This window comes from Zalophus californianus, chromosome 15, assembly GCF_009762305.2.
Source record: "Zalophus californianus isolate mZalCal1 chromosome 15, mZalCal1.pri.v2, whole genome shotgun sequence".
Classification (NCBI taxonomy): domain Eukaryota; kingdom Metazoa; phylum Chordata; class Mammalia; order Carnivora; family Otariidae; genus Zalophus; species Zalophus californianus.
The window spans coordinates 44959835-44983876 of NC_045609.1; the positions used below are offsets into that span (position 1 = coordinate 44959835).

The window sequence follows — 24042 nt, forward strand, 5'->3', positions numbered from 1 at the left end:
AGCTAACACTTCCTAGGTAAAAGTTTGCTCTGTGTGAGGCACCTTTTTACATGTAGCAAGTCATTTAATCTTGACAACTATCCTCGAGGTAGGCAATAACATGACCTGCGTTTTGCAGGTGAGACATTCACCTTAGGTCCCACCGTCAGTGAGTGGTAGAGCCAGAATGCCAACTCAGGAAGACAGCTCCAGACCCATTGCTTAGACACTCTACTAATCTGTGCAGAGATCAGCTTGCTGGCCAAAAGGGACTTACAGAGCCAGCTACCGCCCCACACAGGGTCAGCCCCATCCCAGCCACTCCCAGAGGAAGGAGCCTGTGGGCTGTTACCCTGAGAGGCCAAAACGTGTGCATATCTTCTAACAGCTTCAGGATAAATCACAGAAAAACCAACCAAATACAGTTGTTGCCTCCTTGGCTATAATCAGTAAGTACTCACAAAATTTTATTTCATAGCAACACAACAAAACAAGAGGAAAAATAGGTGTTTGGAAAGGACTGAGCCTCCAATATTGAGACGGAGGCATGTCTGTATTGCCTCTCTGCCCCCCCCCAGATTCTATCATGTAAATGCCCCAAAGCAACAATGCTGCTCTCTTGCCTTCTCCCCAAAAGAGTACTTAGGGAAGAGCCCCAAGGTCAACATGTAAAAGTGCTTGTGGGTTTGACCTGAATTGAACTAAGTTGGATTGAATGGCCTTCTCTACTTTGTGGGGAGAGGAACACAGACAAGGCCAAGTGGTCAGGAGCTACGGCTCATGGAGAGGAGGCTGAGCCTCACTCACCTGGGAGGCCCAGGCTGAGGCTCACATCATCCATCCACCAGCCATCAGACTGTCCCTTGGAGCTAGGCCCAGAGGGGCACAGGTGGCCCAAAGAATGAAAGAATGATTCTCAAGGGAACTTTGAGTCTTCTACTGCCCTGTCCACCATCAACCCCACAGGCCACAACTAGCTCATGTTCCCTTCAGAAAGAGAATTGGAATTTCCTGTGCCAAAGAATTCCAAATAATCTATATAGATACTCCACCCTCAAGGAGGTAGAACACAACCCCCTATTCCTTCAGAAGTGTGGGCTGCACATAGTGACATCTTTCCAAAGAGAACAGTACAGAAAAGGGAAAACATAACCTTAAAGCAGACAAACTTGACAAACGCTACCTCGGCCCGGTGGTCAAGGTCAACATCAACGGTGATCAGTCATGTTGATAGCACGCACCCTTGATATGAAATGATGAGAATGGCAATTTACCTTTGTGGTCTTTCTTCCCAAAACCCATAATCCCAGTCTAATCATGAGGAAATATCAGATAAATCCCAATGGAGGGGTATTCTCCAAAATACCTGACCAGGCCTCCTCAAAACTGTTAAGGTCATCAAAAGCAAGGAAAGTCTGAGAAACTGTCACAACCAAGAGGGGCCTAAGGTGGCAGGATGACTAATGTATTGTGAGGTCCTGGATGGGATCCTGGAGCAAAAAAAGCACAGTAGGTAAAAACTAAGGAAATCTGAATAAAGCCTGAACTGTAGTTAACAAAAAATGTATCAATAACGTCATGGATGCTGACACATGCACCACACTAACGTAAATGCTCAGACTGGGGGGACTGGGTGTGATGTATATGAGAACTCTCTGTGCCGGCTTCGCAATTTGTCTGTAAATCAAAAACTATTCTAAAATTGAAAGTTTATTTTTAAGAATTGGACTCTCATCCTGAGTTCTATAGACTGTGCTTCCAAAACAGTCCTCAAAAGGGTTTCCTTCTCCCCAGTTATCCCCGACTCCCTCAGTGCTACGTCAACACTCACCCAAATATTGGCACCACCCTCCCTCCCTGGCCCCAGGCCCGCCATCCAATCCATCACACTCCCTAGGCCAGTTGCTTTGGCAACGCAGAGGTGCGGAGGCACACCCATGTGGCAATGGCTCCCTCTGTCTTCAGGATCGCTCCCGATCCCTAGCATGGAATGCAGTGTCCTTTCATAGCCTTGCCCCTATTCCTTGACGTCCCTCTTGTTTGTTTTTTTAGCATTTTTTTTAATTGAAGGATAGCTGACACATGGTGTTACATTAGTTTCAAGTGTACAACACAGTGAGTCAACAACTCAATAGGTTTTGCTATGCTCAATACCATTGGCCATATTCCCCATGATGTTCCTTTTATCCCCGTGATTTATTCATTCCATAACTGGAAGCCTGTACCTCCCACTCCCCTACACCCCTTTTGCCCATTCCCCTGACCCCCCTCCCCTCTGGTAACCATCAGTTGTATTTATGGGTCTCTTTCTGCTTTCTGTTTTGTTTATTTTAGCTTCTACATATAAGTGAAATCATATGGTATTTGTCTTTCTCTGACTTATTTCATGTAGCATAATACCCTCTAGATTCATCCATTTTGTTGCAAATGGAAAGATTTCATTCTCTTTCATGGCTAAGTAATAGTCCATTACACACACACACACACACACACACACACACACACACACACACACCCAACATCTTCCTTATCCATTCATCTATCGATGGACACTTTGGTTGCTTCCATATCTTGGCTATTGTAAATAATGCTGCCACAAGCACGGGGTACATATATCTCTTTGAATTATTTTTGTTTTCCTTGGATAAATATCCAGTAGTGCAATTATTTCTATTTCTAATTTCTTTGAGGAAACTCCATACTATTTTCCACGGTGGCTACACTAGTTTGCATTCCCACCAACAATGCACGAGGGTTCCTTTATTCTCCACATCATCAGCAACGTTTGTTATTTCTGGGCTTTTTAAGTCTAGCCATTCTGACAGGTGTGAAGTGATACTTCATTGTGATTTTGATTTGCATTTCCCTGATGATCAGTAATGTTGAACATCTTTTCCTGTGTCTGTTGGCCATCTGGATGTCTTCTTTGGGAAAAAAAAATATTCAGGACCTCTGCCCATTTTTCAATTGGATTATTTGGGGGGGGTTGGTATTGAGTTGTATAAGTTCTTTATTTGTTTTGGACATAAATCCCCTAGGAGAGATACCATTTGCAAATAACTTCTCTTGTTCGGTAAATTACCTTTTTGTTTTGTTGATGGTCTCCTTTGTGATGCTTTTACATGCCTCTCTCTGGATGGTGCCATAGCAAAACATCAATGGCTTTTTCCAAAAACAAAAAACCTTATTCCCCAGCTCTCCTGTGCATCCCTTCCATGTTCCTGCATTTGCTGGTCCCTCCCCTGGGACGGCCTCCCCTCACTGTTTTCCCTGGCTGACTTGTGCCTGTCCTTCAAGACTTAGCTCAGACAGGGCTTCCTACAGAAAGCCTTCCTTCACCCCAGGATGGATGTGTTGGCTTTGGTGGGCACCCCAATAATCCCTACATTACACCTAGCCCCCACTGTCGATGCTTGCCTACTTGCCATGAGGACGGGCACAATGCTCTCACCGTGTATCTCTGATGCAATCTCTACCAAATGCTTATTTAAGGATGAGTAAGTCCCTAGAGGAAAAAGATGAGGTGAAAAATCATAAGCAGCAACCAAACCTTTTGTTCCTAGGTATTAAATTACGAATTCTACTCTTCAGAACTCCATTATTCTCACTAGAGTCCCATATAACCACATTCCATTATATGGCAATGTAACGGATTACTAGATTTAATTATAACAGGATAATTAATGTCAAGGTATTGCCCGTTTGGACATAAATATTAAATATTACATTCAGTGTAACTATTCTCTAACTGTGTGCTTACCGGGCTTAGAAACACCAGTTTTTTATGAGAAGTGCCTTTGTCATGAGGGAAGCGACACCAAGGAGAACACCTGGTTTGCAGGCTGCCACTGTCGTCGAGGCGGCATGCCTCCTTCCTGGCTTGAGGTTGGGCTCCCAGCATCCCTGACCCTGAGATGGGCTCCATCTCTCACACACCCCAGTGCAGACCACCATATCTTGCCTTGCTCTGGCTAAGCCGAGGTCCTTAGGCAGAGGAATTTCTCAAGGGATCTGTCCAGGCCAATTGGGAGGTCCCTGAGTCACATATCCCTTCATGACCTCATTTTCCCTCCAAAACAGGGAGGAAGAGCAACCACGAGGAGTGAGGGACTCTCAGAGGCGATGACAAGGCAGAGACAGCACAGCCCAAGTCAGGGTGGTGCTATGCTTGCTGTGGAACAGGAAGGCCCCACCTTGGGACTCCACCCTTCTAGCATGCCCTCTCCTCCAGCCACCTCACAAACCTGGCTGGGGTTCCTGCCTTACAGTGACTGGGATTTCATTCTGTGCCTTGATAAAAACACTGCCTCCTGTCCGTCACCTTTAGGCCACTCTCAAATGGTAGGACCATGAACATCCACAAAAGCCAAACAGAGGATGCTGTACCCCACCCTAGCCCCTCTCTCACCCTGGATCCAGCCAGGACTCTGGAACAGATAAGTTGAAGCCTCCTCTAGCTCTCTGGAGCACTTATACCAGAGCCCTGGGCAGCCATGTAAGAAATCCTGCCACCCTAAGGCCACCCTGCTGTGAGGAAGCTCAAACTAGCATATTGAGACAAACCACATGAAGAGGGAGAGATGCCCAGCCAGTGTCCAGCTTCTCCAGCCCCTCTCTCTTCCAGATCCAGCCACCATATGACTGACTGCAACTGCCTGATGGACTCTGAGCCAAAACCAACAAGCTGAGCCCTTACCAAAATTTTGATCCACAAAAAACATGAGAGATAGTAAAAATTATTTTTGTTTTAAGCCACTTATCACACAGCAGTGGATAAGCAGAGCAAAGGTCCAACCTCAGAGCTGCAGCAGTGAACAAACAGCTCTCAGATCCTTCTTCCAGGAGCCAACTTGACTTCAGCTTCCTACACAGCCTTGGTCCTGCCGTGGGACAGAAGGATGTTCTGTCCCTTCCCCGAGGTGCGAATGCTCCTGGTGCAAACATCCCCCTGAAACAGTCATTCACACCCCATAACCACAGCCCCAACAACCACAGGGATCCCCAGGCCCATTTCACCCCACACAGCAGCGACTCCCTGTCCCTAACCTCACTTTCAGCCTTCAAATCAGACACAAAATAAAAACTGCCTTTGAACACTCTATGATGGGGTAAGACCTCTGGGTTACTCATGTCTCCGAGTAAGACAAAGATGATGCCAAAGGCAGTGATTCTAATGAGAAGCACAAGCTGCATCATCATCATCATCATCACTATCATCATCGTCATACCCACTATCATCCTCGCCATCATCACTGTCATTATCATCACCCTCACCATCACCACCACTACCCCTAACACCATCACCATCATCACTATAACTAGCACCATCATAGCCATCATCAGCATCAGCATCACCATCACTGTCATCATCATCACCCCCACCATCACCATCATCACCATAACTAGCACCATCATAGCCATCATCAGCATCAGCATCACCACCATCACTGGCATCATCATCACCCCCCATCATCACCATCGCCACCACCATTCAGCAGCATCACCATTGCCACCACAGCCATCACCACAGTAATACCAGGGATATGCACTGAGTACTCACTACGTACCAGAAACTGCCCTAGGCCCTTCAAGTTCACCATCTTGTCAAATTCTCATCACATCCTCATGATCTGGTTCTACCTATGAGCTACTATCCCCACCTTAGAGATGAGAAAACAAAGGATTGGGGCAGTTTTATAATGTGCCCATAGCCACCAGCCATAAAGGCAGTGCTAGGATTCTAACCTCAAATGCACTAACTCCAAAGGCCATGCACAATCTTATTTGCCCTGGCTCCTCTCCCCTCAAGCCCATTCCACGGCTCCTCATCCTGAGTTTCTTTAGAAATATCCCACTGGATGGGGCGTGTGGGTGCCTCAGTTCGTTGGGCATCCGACTCTTGATTTTGGCTCAGGTTACGATGTCGGGATCGTGAGATCAAGCCCCATGTCGGGCTCCATGCTTAGTGTGGAGTCTACTTGGGATTCTCTCTCTCCCTCTCCCTCTGTCCCTGCCCCCTGCACCAAGAAAAAAAAAAGAAAAGAAGTATTCCATTGGAGACCCCAGGTCCCCAAGTACAACCCTGTAGTGCCTCAGTCTCTGCACCTGGAAAATGGGAGTGGTGACAACAGCCTAGCTCTGGACCGAGCATTAGACCAGAGTGAGGGGCACTGTGTCATGGGAGGGAACAGGGCGCTGTCATTCACTAAGCACCTACTCTAGGTCCGACAATACTAGGCACTTGCCCCACACATTGTCTATTTTGAACTTCACCACAACGCTGGGGGTAGGCAGGGGTAAGCTTCCCTGTTTTGTCAGGGAGCTCAGATTCAGACAGTGAGTCCAGCTGTGTAACTTCCAAGCCCTTACTCCTTCTGTTGCCCCAGCGTGCCACACGCCAAAGCCCCAACCTGACCCCATGAGAGCAGCAGAGTTGTTCTCTGCACATTCTCTTAGAGTCATTAACGAGCCAGGGATGTGTTTGCTCTGCATTTCCTGGGGCAGGTAGCCATTCTGGCTGGGGCTCTTCTCCCTGAGAGAAACCACACACAAGTGGAAGAGAGACGCACAGCCCTGGACCGGATTGTCCCTGCTCAGCCTCTCCCTGGCTCCAGAGCCCAGTCTGGGTGCCCAGCTAGCTTATTATGCAACTTCCCTTCTTTTGGAAGCTAAAACTTGCCAGATTTGAAAGGACACCTCCCTTCACAGAAAGAAAAAGTTATGATTTTTTGGTATGTGGCCACTGAATTAAATGTGCAAACAGCATTCCCCATTACACAGAAAAAAGGACTTTTTCCCACCTTTTATTTGCCTCTCCAGTTTCCCACTATACCTAAGCCATAGTCATGGCCCCTGAGGAGACTATGGGACTGGCCCCGTGGGCTGCCCCTGGGGGTCTGAGCACCTGGGGAGCTGCAGCTGGGTGTGGAACGGGGCAGTGGGGGATGGGTGGGAGGCAAGGTAGAGCAGCCTAGAGGGCTTCGTCCCAGCCCACTGCAGCTTTTCAGCATCCTCCCCACCGTGGGCTGGGCAGGGTTGAGTCCAGAGTCCAGAACTAGGCCTCGAGGCAGCAGAGCAAAGGGACCCAGACCATGCGCCATGCCAGGCCTGCCTACCTGCCCCCCAACAGCGCAAGTCCCCTGGGGCCTGGAATGAGTGGCAGGAATGGGATTGGAATCCATGGGTCACAGCAGGAGAAGGGGAACCACCCAAGTCTATCCTGTCCATCACAGCCATCCTCACCATCGCCACCACGTCAGCAGCATCACGATCCCAAACCCAGACAGTGGAGGTCACAGCTGTGGCCACATGGTCATGGCCTAGAACCTACAGGTGATGGCTGAGGGCCGGGGCGGGGAGGAGCCACAGCTGGGAGCAGCAAAGGGTGGGACACATGCACAAACTGTCCCCCGTCCTACACACACACGCACACAAACATACGGCAGTCCAAATGCCTTTACCTATTGGCACAAATGCAAACGAACGCAAGCCCACGGGTGGCGAGGCCTGCACTGGGCTCTGCAGCTGTCCTCCCCGACTCCCATTAGGGAGCTGAGGAAACTTAGCTGTGGTTGGGTCAGTTTTTGTTGCTGCTTGCCTGAATCCCCTGGTGAAGGACAGAGGAAAGACGGTTCTGCAAAGGGCATGTCCTCTCAGCCCTTCCAGAAGGAGAGTCCTGGGAGCAGCAAGGCAGTCCGTCCCACTGTCACATACATTAATAACATGCAAAGCTCTTTAGGCTGATTGCTTGCTGCTCGCAGGAAGCTGCCGTGGGCGGCTGCCAGGAGGCTGTGCTCACCCCTGAGAACTCGCTGAGTGAGACATGAAGCAGGGGCCCGCCTGATTTCCCACAGCAAGGGCCCATGCAGGGAGTCCCGAATGAGGCCGCCCACCTGGGGCCCTGTGCCCTCCCTGTGGCCCCAGCAAGAAGAGGGGGCAGAGGGAGCACCTCCCCGCCAAGTAGCCCTGCTCAGCTCCACATACATCGGCTCCCTGTGGCCTGACAACTATGATCTACCATTTCCTTAGACTTTCCATGTCCCTGAGCTACTTCCTGTAGAGCCAAAGAATGGCAGAGAGGACACCTTTACCCTAGTCCCTTTCCAGATCTTGCTGCTGACCTGCTCACAAACCTTCCCATTAGAGTGAAACCAAGTCCAAAGTCCTACAATGGCCTATGAGGCCTTCTGGGCTCTGACCTCAGGCCCCTTCCCATGTTCCCTTTCCACCACTCTCCCCCTGGCTTGCTCTGTGCCAGGCACACCCTCCTCCTCATGGATCCTCTGGCATGCCAAGCTCATTCCACCCTCAAGACCCTTGCACATGCTACTCCATCTGCTGAAATCGCTCTGTAGCCAGATCTTGCTTGACGGGCCCTTCTGGTCTCTTCACAAATACCTCCTGGTCTCTCCGCAAACACCTGGTCGCACCATCTCTGACCACCACATCTAAAATGACATCCCCACCTAACCACTCTCTTCTTACCTTGCTTTGTCTTTCTTCATGGAGGTTATCACTACCTCAGTTACTTTGACTTTATTCATTTATTTATTTAGTGACCACCCCCTGCCTCCACCAGAATGTCAACTCCTTGAAGTCAGGGACCTTGTCTGTCTCAGACACTTGGTATCCCCAGTACCTACAGTAGGGCCTGATTCACATTAGCTCCTCAATGAATATTTGATCCATTTGTTTTGTTTTGTTTTTTAAAGATTTTTATTTATTTATTGAGAGAGAGAGAGAATGGTAGAGAGAGAGACCATGAGAGGGAAGAAGGTCAGAGGGAGAAGCAGACTCCCTGCTGAGCAGGGAGCCCGATGCGGGACTCGATCCCGGGACTCCAGGATCATGACCTGAGCCGAAGGCAGTTGCTTAACCAACTGAGCCACCCAGGCACCCGATCCATTTGAAGACAAGCAAACTGAGACCTGGACAGGCACTAGTCTGTAGGGTGCAGCCTCCCAGGCAAGCATGGGCTGGGCTGGGCTCGGATATTTACTGCCTTGGGCTGTAGGCTCCCTTCCTGTTCTTCTAAACCATATCTCACTCGAAAAGAAGGGACCAACCTTACCTCTCAGGTGCTTCCCCAGTGCTCAGAAAGGGCCCGGCAGAGTAGGTGCTCAGTGAATCACCAAGTCCACCAGCCAGGCCTTTAAGAAATTGCCCAGTACCCCTTATCAGACTCAGTCTGATACTGAGTATCAGTATACTGAGACTCAGACTCTCTCCACAGCCCTGGAAAGCTAGAACACCCCTAAACAGAAAGCTACCCTCCCCGGGACAAGGAACCAGCAGGAGCACTGTGGAGCACTGTGAGGGGCACAGATCAAAACCCAACGATGACCCTCTGTCTAAAGAGTTGACCTCCATGTGCTGAAAAACCAAGATCTTCCAGTAAATACAAAGAAGGGTCCTAAGGCAGGTCAGCAACACCCTGGCACCAACCAGCAGGGACAAGAATACTAGCTACACAGAAAATGAGGGGGGTGCCTGGAGGATCCAGGAGAGAAACAGGCACTCTCAGGGAACACTGCAGTAAGGATGACTGCCAGTGCCTAGTGAGAAAGCCCTGGAAGAAGAGAATGGGGCTCCCTCCATGCCATTCCCATATTTAATATGCTTAAGTTGATGGTGTATTAAGCCATAAATCAGATGTTGCCACTCAACGGTCTGCAAGCCTTATCGGCCCTGATACAGGCAGAGGTGGCCAACAGAGAGCTTAGAATTTTTGTCATTAGTTGCCAGCATATAAAAATTAAGAGATTTAGCAGGAAAGTCCAGATTTCTGGCTCCTTTTGAGACACAGAACACACTGGCCATACCAGGCCTTCACTTGGGAACCTCAGGGGAGCCTGCCTGACTGTTCCCTTCAGGGAAGGATGGGCCCCCCCAGGCACCCACACTTGCTATACTGCTGGCCCTTCTTACAGCCCACGTGCACTACACTGTAATATTCCTGCCTGGCTGTCGTGGGCCTCCAGATCTGTGACTTCGCTGTACCTGGCTGGCGTTCCAAAGGGAGGCTTTAGCCATTCTTTTTTTTTTTTTTTTTTAAGATTTTTATTTATTTATTTATTTATCTGAAAGACAGCGAGAGAGGGAGAGAAAGCACAGAGGGAGAGGGAGAGGCAGGCTCCACCGAGCAGGGAGCCCGATGTGGGACTCAATCCCTGGACCCTGGGATCATGACCCGAGCCGAAGGCAGATGCTTAACCGACTGAGCCACCCAGGTGCCCCGGCTTTAGCCATTCTTATCTGATCCTCCGGTTGTCTTCAAAAGCCCCAAGTTACCCAATACCCAAGAGTGGTTCACGTGGTTACATGGACTGGATGGACCCATGGGGCCACTGCAGAGCAGCAAGAGAACAACAGACACACAGCTCCCTTGCCCACCCCGTGGGCCCTGCTAGCCATGGAGTTGTCTCCAACTGGGTGCTCACAGCTGGGCACCAGTTCTCTGGCTCGTGGTTCTTCCCGAGGGTGAGTGTTCCCTCCAGTTAAGCTTGCTAGCTCTTTAGGAGCAGGGCCCATGTCTTTCCCCCCCAACGAACTCGGTGCAAGGGGTCCAGGGAAAGGGGCCCATTCATTGTGTCTTGGTGATGGCTGGCCACCCGACAGGCTGAGAAAGGAGGGTTCCTCATCCCAAAAGTAACTCTGCAGGCAGAAAGCACCAGCAGCTCTTCCTCCTTCTGTCAGCCCAGCCACCAGCAGCCCTGAGAAGCCACCAGTCGCTGTGCCTGCTTGGACAGGCGAGCAAGAGCCCAGATGAGAGGCGCCCTGGGTGCTCCCGCCTGCTCCTGGGCAGGACCTGCACGTGCCCAGCCAGCACAGGGAGCCATGGGGGCGGGGGCGGGGGGGTGCACTGAGAGGCCCCTTGCATCCCCATCCCCCCCCCATGTATTCTGACATCTCTACAGCCGAGTGCTGGGATGAGAGGCCAGGCCTCAATCCCAGCTACCCTGGCTAAGGGCTGTGAGCATCTTGTCACGTTTTGCTAGCACCATCCCCTACCACCCAGGGTGCACCCTGCATCCGGTTTTCCTCACCTGGTTCTGGAAGCTATGCTTTCCCACAGAGAGCGCTCGGGGCGCCGTCCCACCAGACTGGCCATAGCACGGCTCCTCGGAGCCACTAACACATCTGCCCTCGACCACAGCAGCACAGGCTGGTTCTACAATCTCAGCCAGACACTCTGCACAGACGCAGTAACAAAGCCACCATTCACAGACTACAGCACTGCCCTGGCCATTCTCGGGGGCTTTATCTCATTTAAATCCCACAGCAACCCTCAGGGAAAGTAGTATTATCCCAGTCTACAGACAGGTAAATAGGCTCAAAAAGATGGCGCCGGCAGGGAGCTGGGGCCTGACTGTGTCTCCAGAGGCAATACCCTTCCTCCATGTTACCAGCAGCCCTCACCCCTGAGAAAGCACCCCTGTGCCCCCGCCTAAGCAGCTAAAGTTGTCAGATTTCCTCTGCAAGGAAAGGGATCAGTGGGGTGTGGGAAGGAGGAGGGAGAAAAAGGGAACACACTCAGGTCTTCTGCCCCATCCCTTGTGGCCAAAATTAAAGTAGTTCCCGTCCCGCCATATGGTAGGAGCCCAACCTCTGCACTCCACAGCTGCCAGGGTACCAGGCCTTTGTGGATGGAGCTGGGTGAGATGCATGCATGTTTCTCCTGCTACCCGTTTTCCTGGTTCTTTCTCTGGTTCTTTCCTCCCATACCTTCACACAGCTCTGTCACAGCAACTTCTTTCTCCCCAATCTCCATGGCTCCAATTGTGCCCTTGTCCCTGGCTTTCTCCCTGACACCGCTCATGGACGCAGATACTGAAGACATGCAAGTAACACGCTGCGGGGAGGGAGATGCTACAGCAAACAGCTGAGAAATGAGCATCAGACACGCCTGTTAATAGTCCATCAACCATGCCCACTTCTCTCCTTTGGTCAATCGACCCAGCAGCAGGTCACCATGAGAATCCCTAATGTCAACCACTAGTGTGTTTCAAACTTGGGAACGTTGACCTAGCCTGGAGTCAAGAAGATTTTTCATTTTTCTCGATGCTCTAAGGGCTCCGTATCCTTAAATTTTCTAAGACTTATCTGTCTCCCTGTCTATACAACAGTTACTGGGAAACCTGGGGTGGCCAGGCCTATCAAGGAGAGAAAAGAGGAGACCTGTACTCAAGAATGTTCCTCATGCTTAATTCTTAGAGGAACCTTGTGGGTCAAGTATCATTTTAAATCCCCTGTACAGATGGGGAAGCAAAGCTCAGGAAGCTGCAGGGTGAGGACATGGGACCTGAACCAGGTCTGTCTGGAACTCGGCCCCATTGACCACACCACAGAAGGGTTAAGTAAATGCCCTCAGACTCTCTGGTGACCTTGGAGTCTCATGGAAGCTGCTCTTCTGGTTACCAAGGAGGGAGGTACAGGCAGCCCGTGCACCCCCTCATACTCTCTGCAGGTGTGTTGGCAGAGACAGGACGGTGGGGTCCAGGGGGTGGCCTGTGTTCCCCAGATGCTCTCTCAAAGGTGCCCAGTCCACCTTCCCCCATCCCACCTGCTCTTCAATGGCGATGTTCATCAAGTCCCACCCTTTGTCATGTTCTGGGAGGAAAATGGGCTTCCCTTGATCTGTCAAGGACAACCAGTTCCCAATGGCATGTAGTGGAACAGAGCCGGGCTGTAAGTCAAGGAGTTCTGAACTCACATCCCAGCTGTGCCACTAGACCTGGGAGCATGAGCAGGTCCCTAAACCCCCAGTTTCCAATGCTCTGTAACAGCCCTTCCTTCTTAGCATTGTGGAGATGAGGTGAGTCAGGGGGTCTGCATAAGCACACTTGGTAACTAAAGGTCTGTTCCATCTCTCCCTCTGGTCCACAACCCTCTCCTTACCACATTCACCCCAAAGTTGAGGCAGCTTGAAACAAAGTAGGAGAAAGGAGGTATGTGGTCCCCATCACCCACAGAGCTGCGGGACACCTGCTTGCTCCTGGGAAGCTCATCTGCCCACTGGGGCACAGCAGACAGATTAAAAACAGCCCCAACTCACCCCCCAGTAGTGTACCTACCCCCTTTGCAACGTGCCTTTGCACTTCCCTCACGAGGAGTTTCCCAGGAGGCTCCCTCCCCTGCCCCTTAAATCTGGGCTGACCTCTTGGCTTGCTTTGGCCAAGAGATACACAGAAGCAACAAGACACCAGGTCTGAGCCCAGGCCTCGAGTGGCCCAGAGCACTTGCATTTGCCCCTTGGAACTCTGCTGCTGTCATATGAGTAACTGTGGGCTAGCGTGTGTGATGATGAGAGGCCCGCGGCCTGGTCACCCCGTCACCCTAACACACAGCCAGCCACCTGCTCTCCTAACCAGCCAGCTGCAGCTGAATGGCCAGCTGACCACAGAGGCGTCCACAAGCCCAGACAGGATCAGCTGTGTCTGACCCAGGTCTGCTGGCTGTGAGACTGATGAGTAACAACAAAGGCTCATTGTTTCACGACACGGAGCTCTGGGGGGATTGTTACGCCGCATCAGCTAACTGATGCAGAGGCCTTCTCGCCTCCAAGCAGACGGGCAGCTTGGGCACAGGTGGCAGGGGACGAAGGCCAAGTTCTTGATGGCACCAAGTGAAGGCCCCATGTGGGAGCATGCAGGGGATGGCAACAGATGTGGGCTGCACAGCACCGAGAGCTTCTCTGAGATGAATCAAGGCAACTGGGATAACCTCGCCTCACCTCTGCCTCTCTTGATGTGGCTCAGCCTTCCTCCGGCTTCCTGCAGCGCTGGGGAGATTCTGCTGCTGCTTCCCCACTGGGCTCCCCTCCTCAGCCCTTCAGTCAAAAAATGAGCTGACTCACCACCTCGGGGGAGGCCCCCCAAGCTGAACATCCTCTGGGATCCAGGAGCAGAAAGGGTAACTGAGTCATTCCGCTGCTGCAGGCTGTTTCCCTTTGTCAACGCCTATTTCTCAGGCCTGCTGGCTCCCCAGCCAAAGGGGCTACTGCTGATAAGCCACAGAGATGCCCACAGGGAGGAAGTGACACTTTGCTGGCTATTTAATGGCCCACGAAGGAAGGGAAGAACACCAGGTGTCTCCAGGCCCACGCCTCAGGTTCACGATCTCACTCTTTGACCCCAGGAAGGAGCAGACAGTCCTCCTAGTCAGCCAAGGAAGACCTTCCTGAGCCCCAGGAACGGGGTGACATAATTCAAGATGCAACTCAAAATAGAAACAGCATTCAACCAGAAAACAACCAGAAGACCCAGCAACATTCAAGCATTTTCCCTTGATGAGGGCTTGGATGCTCCTTTGAAATGTTAAAAATCAAACATTAAATTCTTTCAAAACACCGGCTTACTCGGGTGCCCCTGCTTGGCCAGAGCATCAAGAATGTGTTTGGTCGCCCCACTGGGCAATGCAGCTTCTACAAAATGTTTGCGCACACGTGAGGCAAAGGTCACAGCTCCTGGGATTCCACCCTTTACCCACTCGTGTGTCAACCATCATCCACAGGCTCTGAAAAGGTGATTCAGAAAGATGAACATGTCCCAGTGCCTGCCCTCACATGTTCCTACGTCCCATGGGGAGGGGAGTACAAAGAGTCACCGCACAAGTGGTGGGTACCATGCAGGCCCTGGGATGATGGGGGCGATGGAGGTGTGCTCAGAATGTGGCAGGTCCCACAGGGAGGGAACCCACGAAGGCCTCCCCACCATGCACAGGGGGATTTGCAAGGATTGAGGGACAGAGAAGGAAGGGGACAGTGGCCATGTAAAGTCTCTGTTCCCTTCCCCATCTCAGCCAGGCCCCAAGTCTCAGTTGCCTTGAGCATCCCTGAGCTCCAAACCTACCAGAAAAAACTCAACACAATATCTCTTCCTCATGAGCTCATGTCTAAGAATTTCTAAGGAGAAAAAATGAATTTCTCAGACTCATAGCACTTTTGCTGAAGTACTAAGGCTTTAAAATCCGTAAACAGTAGGATATAATTAAATGTAAATGCAGGGTCACATTTAAAAATTAATCTTCTATAATTAATTAGTAATTTAAAATATTCTGGTAAATGATACTTAAATGGCACAGAATTATCCTAGCTCTGAGTGATAAAGTCGCCTGCTGAAGATTTACCATGTTGGAGTAAGAAATATTTGCATATATCATGTGGGACAACAGAACACTGAGATTACTTAATTTGCCCTTGCTATAAATGTAGTAAAAAGCACAGTCTTTATATTCAAATTGTGGGAGCAAACTCACTCATTGCAGCAAACTCTGAGAAGCAATTGATTCAAAGCCAGGAGCTAACCCAGGTTGTGCTTCTAGTAAAGATTAAACTGGCCTCCAGCCACACTCCTTGCCTGGGAAGCCAGTCTGGACAGGGGTGAGGAGGGATATCGGGAGTGGCCCTTTCCACCTCTGTCCTTTCTATTCACCTGTTCCTGGCAATCTGAGTGAAAGGTGACCCCCACTTCCAGAGCAATGGGGAGCTGTCCTACCCATAGGCTGTTCCCCTCACTGTTTTTTCTCCCACCCTTCTTGCCGCAATAAGAGATCACTGATATCCGTCTAACTGCAAAGGTAACTGCCATGTCTTTCCCAACATTGCGATGCCTTCCCCAGACTGCTCTGACACCAGCAATGCCTTTATCCTGGTGTGTGTGTGTGTGTGTGTGTGTGTGTGTGTGTGTGTGTGTGTGCATGTGCATATCTAGTGTAGGTCTGCACAGGGTGGTGGGGGGGTGTCCCTGTTAGACTGTGTTCATCTGAGGGTCTGCTTATACCAGCTATTTGGCTGGTTAGCAGCCTGTGTATGTGTGTATGTGTGTCTGTGTGTATGTATGTGTATGTATGTGCACACATGTCCAGTCTCCCATACCAACATGCCCTGCTGCTTATGGTCAATCCTCTCTACACACTGCTCTCCCCTACCCTGTGCCAAAGCTGGGCCTGGGAATGTCCCACCCACAGGAGCAGCCACTCCCGTTTGCTGACCCACCCAGGCCAAAGGCAGGGTTCTTAAGGAAACTTAAGCCTTCCCAAAAGCAGTTTTAAGACCAAAGCTTTTGCTGACAGGCTGGCCAAGGGCTTGAAGACAAGCTGAAAGGCAATCAAGGCACACACAAGAAAACCTAGCTTCGAGCTCTTTCTATTGGAAGGGAGAAATATAAAATCTCCACGCATTTATTCCCTCAGCAGCCACTGTGGGCCAGCCTTGTGCCGCTCTTGGAAGATACAAAGGTGGACGCCACCCTGTCCCTGTCCATGAGGGGTTCACTTTCTTGTGGGATGGACAGGTTGCCCAATATCTATAGGCCGCACAGAGTTGGATGGTGCTCAGGCTGCAGGGCCCTGGCAGGCTGCTCTGTCTGCGTCATGAACCATGAGCAAGGAGTGGCAACTCTTCTCCATAAAGCACATAAATGTTCCAAATAGTTCAAGTTTTCTACTCTTTCCAGCAAAACAAAAGAGGCAGAGTTGGAAAGGAGAGGAAGAAACAAAGAGGATACAGAAAGGAAAGAGGGAAGCCTAGATACAACTAGAGACAGGGGCACAAAAATGACAAGTGAGAGTTCTAGGGTGCCTCCCACCCCATGCCTAGAGGAGGCCTCGGTGGATGAGAGACCCAGGGCGTGAACACTCAGCCAGCCACTAGGAATGCCCAGCAGGAATGTGGTCATGGTATGTAGCCACAATAGTCTACGTCATGTCAGGTCTCCATGAGGAGACACCACCTCTGTGTCCCCAACCAGTACTTTATATGGTTCCTGGTCTGTAGTAGGCACCCAATCTGTACTAAATGAATGGGTGGGTGGATGGATGGAAGGATGGAAGGACAGATCGATAGATGGATGCACGGACAAACAGAAGGACACAGGGACAGACAATGGACAGATGGATGGAATCTCCTCCAGGAAGATGAGATGAAGCCCAGGGCCAAAACTGAGTGTTCACTGGAGGTCTCGTCATCAAATCCAGCCTGAAGGAGAAAGAAGAGTAAGACATACGTAACCCTCTCAGCACTGGAGCCATGGTTATGGAGTGCACTGTAAGCTCTTAGCTTCAAAGACCCCAGAAGGGGTCCCAAGAACAAACTGGTCCTAAAGTTCAGACTCTCCACCCTGGATTAGGACCCCTTCCTGCTGATACCCCAGCCTCAGCCCTAGCCACGCCCCACCCGCTACACCCACCACTACAACACAAGAGTCCCTGAATATACTAGGGCTCTCCAGACCCCTGTCGCCCAGCCCCCACCTTGGCCATGGGGTTAATGAAGGTTCATTCCTGCAGACCCAGCCCCAGTGTCACCCACTCCAGGAAGCATCCCTGACCCTCTGGCCAACCCCCATGTCTCCCCGGCCAGAGGGCACTGCTCCATCCTTGGCGTTCTCACAGAACCTGGTCCACAACTCTGTGCTGACAGGCAAAGGGGTCTGTTTACACCTCCATCCTCCCTATCAAGCTGGGAGCCCCAGGTGAGCAGGGACAATAGCCTCAGTGCCCAGCACAGAACTTGGCACAGCACTCGGGCTCATTAAATACTAGAGAAATGAAAGAAGGAACCTAGGAGCAGAAGGGAGAAGGCTCCAACAGCCACAGACAGGATTCCCAGGCAAAGCCTCTGCCCTCGGCCCCTCTCAGGACTCCCATGGCCCTGGAGTGAGGAGAGCACACCCCCATCCCCACCTACCCTGCCTGGTGATTCAGGCTGGCAGGCTATATGAGGAGAGCATCCTAGTGGGTATCACTGCCTGCTGAAGCCCCACTTAGCAGTCAATCGTCTAGAGACAAACAAAAGCCCAACTGAGGATAGAATGTGTTCAACTCACTTCCCAGTTGGGGTGTTTAAAAAGTGCCACCTACCCTTACTCGGAGCTCCACTGCCAAACCCAGAGCAGAACAGGCCCTACTGGAGGAAGGGTTCTCTATGGCCTGTGCCCTCAGCAGGGCCCAAGTCCACCCCACAGTGGGCTCCAGGTCCAGGACCAGAGTGCTGTCCCCTCCTGAGCCCAGTCTCCCCAAGGGGAGCCTTTTAAAGGCAATACACTGATGTGGTGGTGGTTTAGACTATGATGAAAAGATTTCAGAGCAGGGAATGTGGATTCGAGACTGAGTGATGGAAGGTGAGGGCATCCTGAGGTGGGGCCTATTATCTGAGCCCTTGCCCCCATTCCCACCCAGTGCTTCAGCCTGCTTGCACCCCTGCCACTCACCCACTACCAAGGCCAGACTCCCCAAGCCCCCAGCCCCCAGCCAGGATGGCGCCTCATCAAGAGGGATCCCAGAGAGGCTGGTGGTGCACAGGCCCCCAGGCTGAGCCCCCGCAGTGGATGCATGCATCCTGGACACTGGGCAGAGAAGCAGCTCCCAGCAGAGCATGTGGACAGCCTGGCGCTTCCCAGGCAACCAAGTCTGTGTCCTCCAGAATTTGTCACTAACGATAGTGAAAGTGCCAGCCTTCCCAACAGATTCACATGTGGCAACATGTAGAAGATTTGAGCAGCACCGTCTTCCTCCCTCCTCCCGTCAGCCAGGCTGAGTGGGCAAGGGAGAAGTTACAGCTGGCAGAGCAGCGTACCCCACCCCCACTGCAGCTCATACACGCTAGTCCTGATTGGGTACACAAGCCACCTGTCGTCAGTAGCACTGCGGCTCTGAGGCCATTTACTGGCCCATGGCAGTGTTTTGAGTTTCATAAAATTCAGGACATGTCCTGGCAGTGGATCAGCCTTGTGAACACCCTCTGTCCTTGTCACAACAAAGGAGAGGCTGGGTCAGTCTGCTGGAAAAGCCCAAGTCGTGCCTCCAGGCAGTGAATGAAGTTTCTGTGCTGGGATGGCATGGCCAGGTCTCTCCCAGGGGACCTCCTGGGCTAGCCAGCCGTCCAGGTCACACTCCCTGCCAGAGTCCGGAAGTCCCTCCCATACCACGTTTAGTACATGCACTAAAATTCTTTGAGCATAAGCGCCCTGAAAACCTGTGCCAGACCATGGCACACATTTACCCACCACCATCATCACAGCAACATGGCAGCCGGGGCTCTGGAGCAGGTCACAGCTGGACTTGACTCCTGTGCAATCCCCCTGGTGGCTACTCGCAGGACCTGAAGCAACAGTGAACTTCCTGGACTTCAGTTGCCTCATATGCAAAGTGTGAGCGTTAGGGTAAGCACACAAAAGGCCAGGACCACGATGGGTACTCAGGACATGAAGCCCCACCCCCAGCCCCAGCCCCGACCCCCAACATGAAATCAAAAACCAAGACTCTGACCAGCTGGAGCTGAAGGCAAAATGCCCAGGTGCCGTCCTCCCCCGCAGTCTCTGGCCACCCCTCCCAGGGGCTTGTCACTCTTGCCCAACACTAAGAGTAGCCACTCCTGGGCCATCTCCAACTCTGCAGTGCCCAGCAAACCAAGACTTCGCAAACGCAGGTGGGGGGATCAAGAAGGCACCAGGCCAAAGCCAAGCCAAGTATTTCCAACACCGCAGGAGTTTGCATAATTAACCACTTGGAAATAGTATCTTTAGGCCAGTCTTGTTTACGTGTTAAATCCTTGCAGGGCCTAGAAACAGAGCAAGAGCTGAATTCATCTAGAAGGAAACAATGAATATGTAAATGAAGGAGAACAGATGTTTTCCTGAGAAGCTAGGTACCACATGCTTTACCGTGGCTCTTGTCTCCTTCATCCCTGCTTTACAGATGAATAAGCCAAGGTCACGAAAGTGAGGCAAAGCAGCCAAGGGCACAGCAACAGTAAGTGGAGGAGCCGGGACTTGACCCCAAATCTGTTGAACTTCAAAGTCAATATCCTTTCCACTCCCAAGCTTCACGGCAGGGCAGTGGCAAGGCAGAAAGGAAGCAAGGACAGGAGGCAAAGGATTGCGAGAAGAGAGATGGAGAAGGCGGGCAACCGGATTAGCAGATAGCATCCCGGAAGCCGGCTCCAGCCAGGGGAATTTAGCAAAGAGAAAAGCCCTCCTATGAGCAGACACTGGCACATACGCTGCTGGGAACATTCTGAGAAAGCCTGGACACATTAGTGCTGCTAATCCTAGGCTGCCCATTACTGGCCTGAATCACTTCCTACAGGGAATCATGTTCCAGAGAAAATGCCGAGTGCCAACAGGACATCACAGCCTGGCTGACCACCAGCGTGATCCGGGGCCTGATTAGCCAAGAGCAGCAGAGCTGCCAGCCAATTGCACCAAATTAAGCATTCCGAATTTTAAGTTCTCCAGCAGTGGGCTTCGTGCTGGTTCCTGATGCATAAGGTAGCATTTTGAGTAATAATTAATTAGAGAGGAAAGCAGAATAAGCAAACCAAAGTACGTCAAATGGAATTAGTATAATTCTGCCTTTCTCTTCATTTTCCTTTCAATCACAGAGAGCCAAGTAGGTGACTGGGGTCGGAGAGGAAATTGCGGACAGCATTTGGCCACCCTGTGAGCCCTTGAGCCGCCCCTGTTCCCGGGCACACCACGGCCCCAGCACATTCCCCTCCCCCACCCCCGTCCCCATGCCCCCCCCCCACAAAAACCAACTCAGGCCAGACAGGGACCTGCCAACTCCAGCTCGTCGCCTTTCTGCCATCAGGCCACCAGGGCTGGCACCATCAGCCAGCTCAGAGCGTATTCCTAGTTGTCTATTCTCAAGTTACTAAATTCTTTGTTAAACTGGTGGGCCCTGTCTTCCTTAGAAGGCCCTAACCCCTAATAAAGGCATTAAAGAAAAAAAATCACTGGTTAGCTCAGGTACCAAAAATATCAGCCCGTGCACCAAGTATCATTTGGTAATATGCAACCGACACCTCCTTCAGGTGCTAGCAAATACCAAAGGCAGAGCTGCCCACCTCTGCAGAAAGCTGGAAATTTATTTTATCCCTAGAGGCTTACACCTGCCAACAAAGAGGGGAAAATTAAAACAACAAAGATACAAACCAACAATAGCCTGAGTTTTGTCTCCAAAATCTCTGGCAGTCACTTGTAAATAGGCTTCCTGCTAGCTGCCCCCAGCCCCTCACTGTCTAGGTAGGCCTTGGGTTACCCGTTAGGGACCAGTCAGGAGCCAAGTTGCGCTCGGGATCTAACTCTTTCTGGCTTGCGTCATAGACCCAACACCTAGGAGTCCCCACATCCATTTTGGCTATGCACGAGTGGACTGCACCTGTGGTCCACCGTGGCACCCTGGGCAGAGGCTCCTGTGGCCCCAGGCCCCACCACGTACCTCGTTGATGAAGGAGTGGGCCCCCTGCGGGCTGAGCAGAAGGATGGCGCGGCGTAGCGTGTCTCGGTAACGGTTTAGCTCCTCCGTCTTCATGGTGGTGAAGAGGCTGGTGAACACGTGGCTAATGTTCTTGTCCACCTTTTGTAAAGAGACATCAAGGCCCAGCCTCGAGGCCTGATCCAGAAAGCTCTGGAGCCCACGGATATCTGAGCAGCAGAGAAGGGGAAAGAAAGAAGGATCTTTAAGCAGGAAGGATCTACCCCCAACGCTCCCCACAAGATAGAGGCCACTGCCATAAGCCAGGGCTCACGTCTGCCTCAGTGACCACTGAACAGAGGTTAGAAAACACTGACACATCTATTTGGTCACAGCATCCAGCCCCAGCGTGTCTCCTACCACAAGGAGCATGCCCTGCCATCCAACAGGTCCTGTGGCTGGAGTGATGACCTCCTTTTCACTCCCAATCAGGCCCTTCCCCAGATGGAACTCCTCTTCCACTCTCTTTCCAGCTGGGGCGACTGCCCAAATCCAACCTGAACTTCACATCCTGACTGGTTCACGGGTGAGCAGATGGTCCAGGATGGTCCACTGAGCACCATCCTTGGACTCTGGAGGAGCACCTGGGAGACAGCCCTGCTCTTTCCTCTGTGGTCACTAAGAGGTCAGGATATAAGGCCAGGGCAAGAAGGGAGCAGGGGAAGCTGAAATGAAGTACTAGGGAATGAGCATTCAGAAGGAGCTTGGGGCCCAGCTCTACCACATATTAATGCAAGCCCACTCTCATGAGCGCCAGGGTGCTGATTTTTTTTTTAACTAGGGCCCAAATCTTCTCTCAACCCTGTGTGAGCCATCTGTCTCCTCCAAAGGGAGACCTCCCCAAGACTGGAGCCAATTCACAGGCAAGCAGGTATGAAAGTGACACCTGGTCCCAATGACGTCAAGCCTCTGTGCATCTGTGAATCTGGCTTCTCCTGGATTTTTCTATGAGCCAAAGAATACCCTTTCCTGCCTGAGCCAACTTGAGCTGGATTTCTGTCACTTGCAGCCCAAAGTCTCAACCCAGAGGGCACATTTTCAAAGTCTGGGATGTCTCCTTCTTCTGGCCCATACGTATATTCCAGCTCCCAAAGGCAAGCCCATACCCAAGGAGCCCCCTCTCAAGGACACTCTGGGCCTGCCCATGTCACACAAGCTGCTCTCTCCTAGAGCCTGGGATGCCCATGGGGCCCCACAGGCACGCCCTGGCCTATCCAGTCCCCCAAAATCAAATTTACAGTAAACGGTGTTAATTCGACCAGATGCTTTTCCCAACCCATTCCTGTCCCAGACTTTACTTCATGCCCATTCCACAAACTTTCTGAGTGTGCCAGGCACCATGCAAGCTGCTACAGTGGACCCTCAGCTGCCCATCTCACCAGGATGACATGCTCACCAGTAAGGCTAGTCCCAGCTGGACATAACATGAGTGGTCATGGAAAACCAAACACAGTGCCAGGGAGGAGACTAGAGTGCATGGCAGCACTGGGGTACTAGGGGAAAATGTGCAGGGGGGCCCTATTTCCCACCATGGGAGAAATTGGGGAAGAGGCTCTGAGCACTAGCTGTGGACCCCGACACTTAGAATTCAGGATGGTTCCTTAAATACTTGGGTAAATCTTCCAACCAATTTGTGCCTCAGTTTGCTCATCTGTTAATGGGATAAAACTTTCTATGCCCAGCATGGAGCCCGATGCAGGGATTGATCTAATAACCCTAAGGTCATGACATGAGCTGAAATCAAGAGTCAGATGCTCTCAGGGAAGTACAAATCAAAACCTCAATGAGATACCACCTCACACCAGTCAGGATGGCTAAAATTAACAAGTCGGGAAATGACAGATGTTGGCAAAGATGCGGAGAAAGGGGAACCCTCCTACACTGTTGGTGGGAATGCAAGCTGGTGCAGCCACTCTGGACACCAGTATGGAGGTTCTTCAAAAAGTTGAAAATAGAGCTACCCTACGACCCAGCAATTGCGCTACTGGGTATTTACCCCAAAGATACAAATGTAGGGATCCGAAGGGGTATGTGCACCCCAATGTTTATAGCAGCAATGTCCACAATAGCCAAACTATGGAAAGAGCCAAGATGTCCATCAACAGATGAATGGATAAAGAAGATGTGGTGTGTGTGTGTGTATATATATATATATACACATATATATATATACACACACACAATGGAATATTATGTAGCCATCAAAAAAAACGAAATCTTGCCATTTGCAACAACGTGGATGGAACTAAAGGGTATTATGCTAAGCGAAATAAGTCAATCAGAGAAAGACAAGTATCATATGATCTCACTGATATGAGGAATTTGAGAAACAAGACAGAGGATCATAGGGGAAGGGAGGAAAAAATGAAACAAGATGAAACCAGAGAAGGAAACAAAGCATAAGAGACTCTTAATCTCAGGAAACAAACTGAGGGTTGCTGGAGTGGTGGGGGGTGGGAGGGATGGGGTGGCTGGGTGATGGACACTGGGGATGGTATGTGCTATGGTGAGCGCTGTGAATGGTGTAAGACTGTTGAATCGCAGATCTGTACCCCTGAAACAAATAATACATTATATGTTAAAAAAAAAAAAGAAGATAGTAGGAAGGGAAAAATGAAGGGGGGGGGAATCGGAGGGGGAGACGAACCATGAGAGACGATGGACTCTGAGAAACAAACTGAGGGTTCTAGAGGGGAGGGCGTGGGGGGATGGGTTAGCCTGGTGATGGGTATTAAAGAGGGCACGTACTGCATGGAGCACTGGGTGTTATGCACAAACAATGAATCGTGGAACACTACATCAAAAACT

General features: G+C 51.1%; 1 protein-coding gene across 4 annotated transcripts in view; it reads right to left on the reverse strand.

Moving 5' to 3' along the window:
* GRID1 (glutamate ionotropic receptor delta type subunit 1) overlaps positions 1 to 24042 on the reverse strand; it is a 717476-nt gene that overhangs the window by 473724 nt on the left and 219710 nt on the right. For all 4 annotated transcript variants that reach the window (XM_027597138.2, XM_027597137.2, XM_027597141.2 and 1 more), the window contains exon 4: positions 21199 to 21404. In XM_027597138.2, the coding sequence (XP_027452939.2) occupies positions 21199 to 21404 (206 nt within the window). The remainder of the gene's footprint in view (positions 1 to 21198; positions 21405 to 24042) is intronic.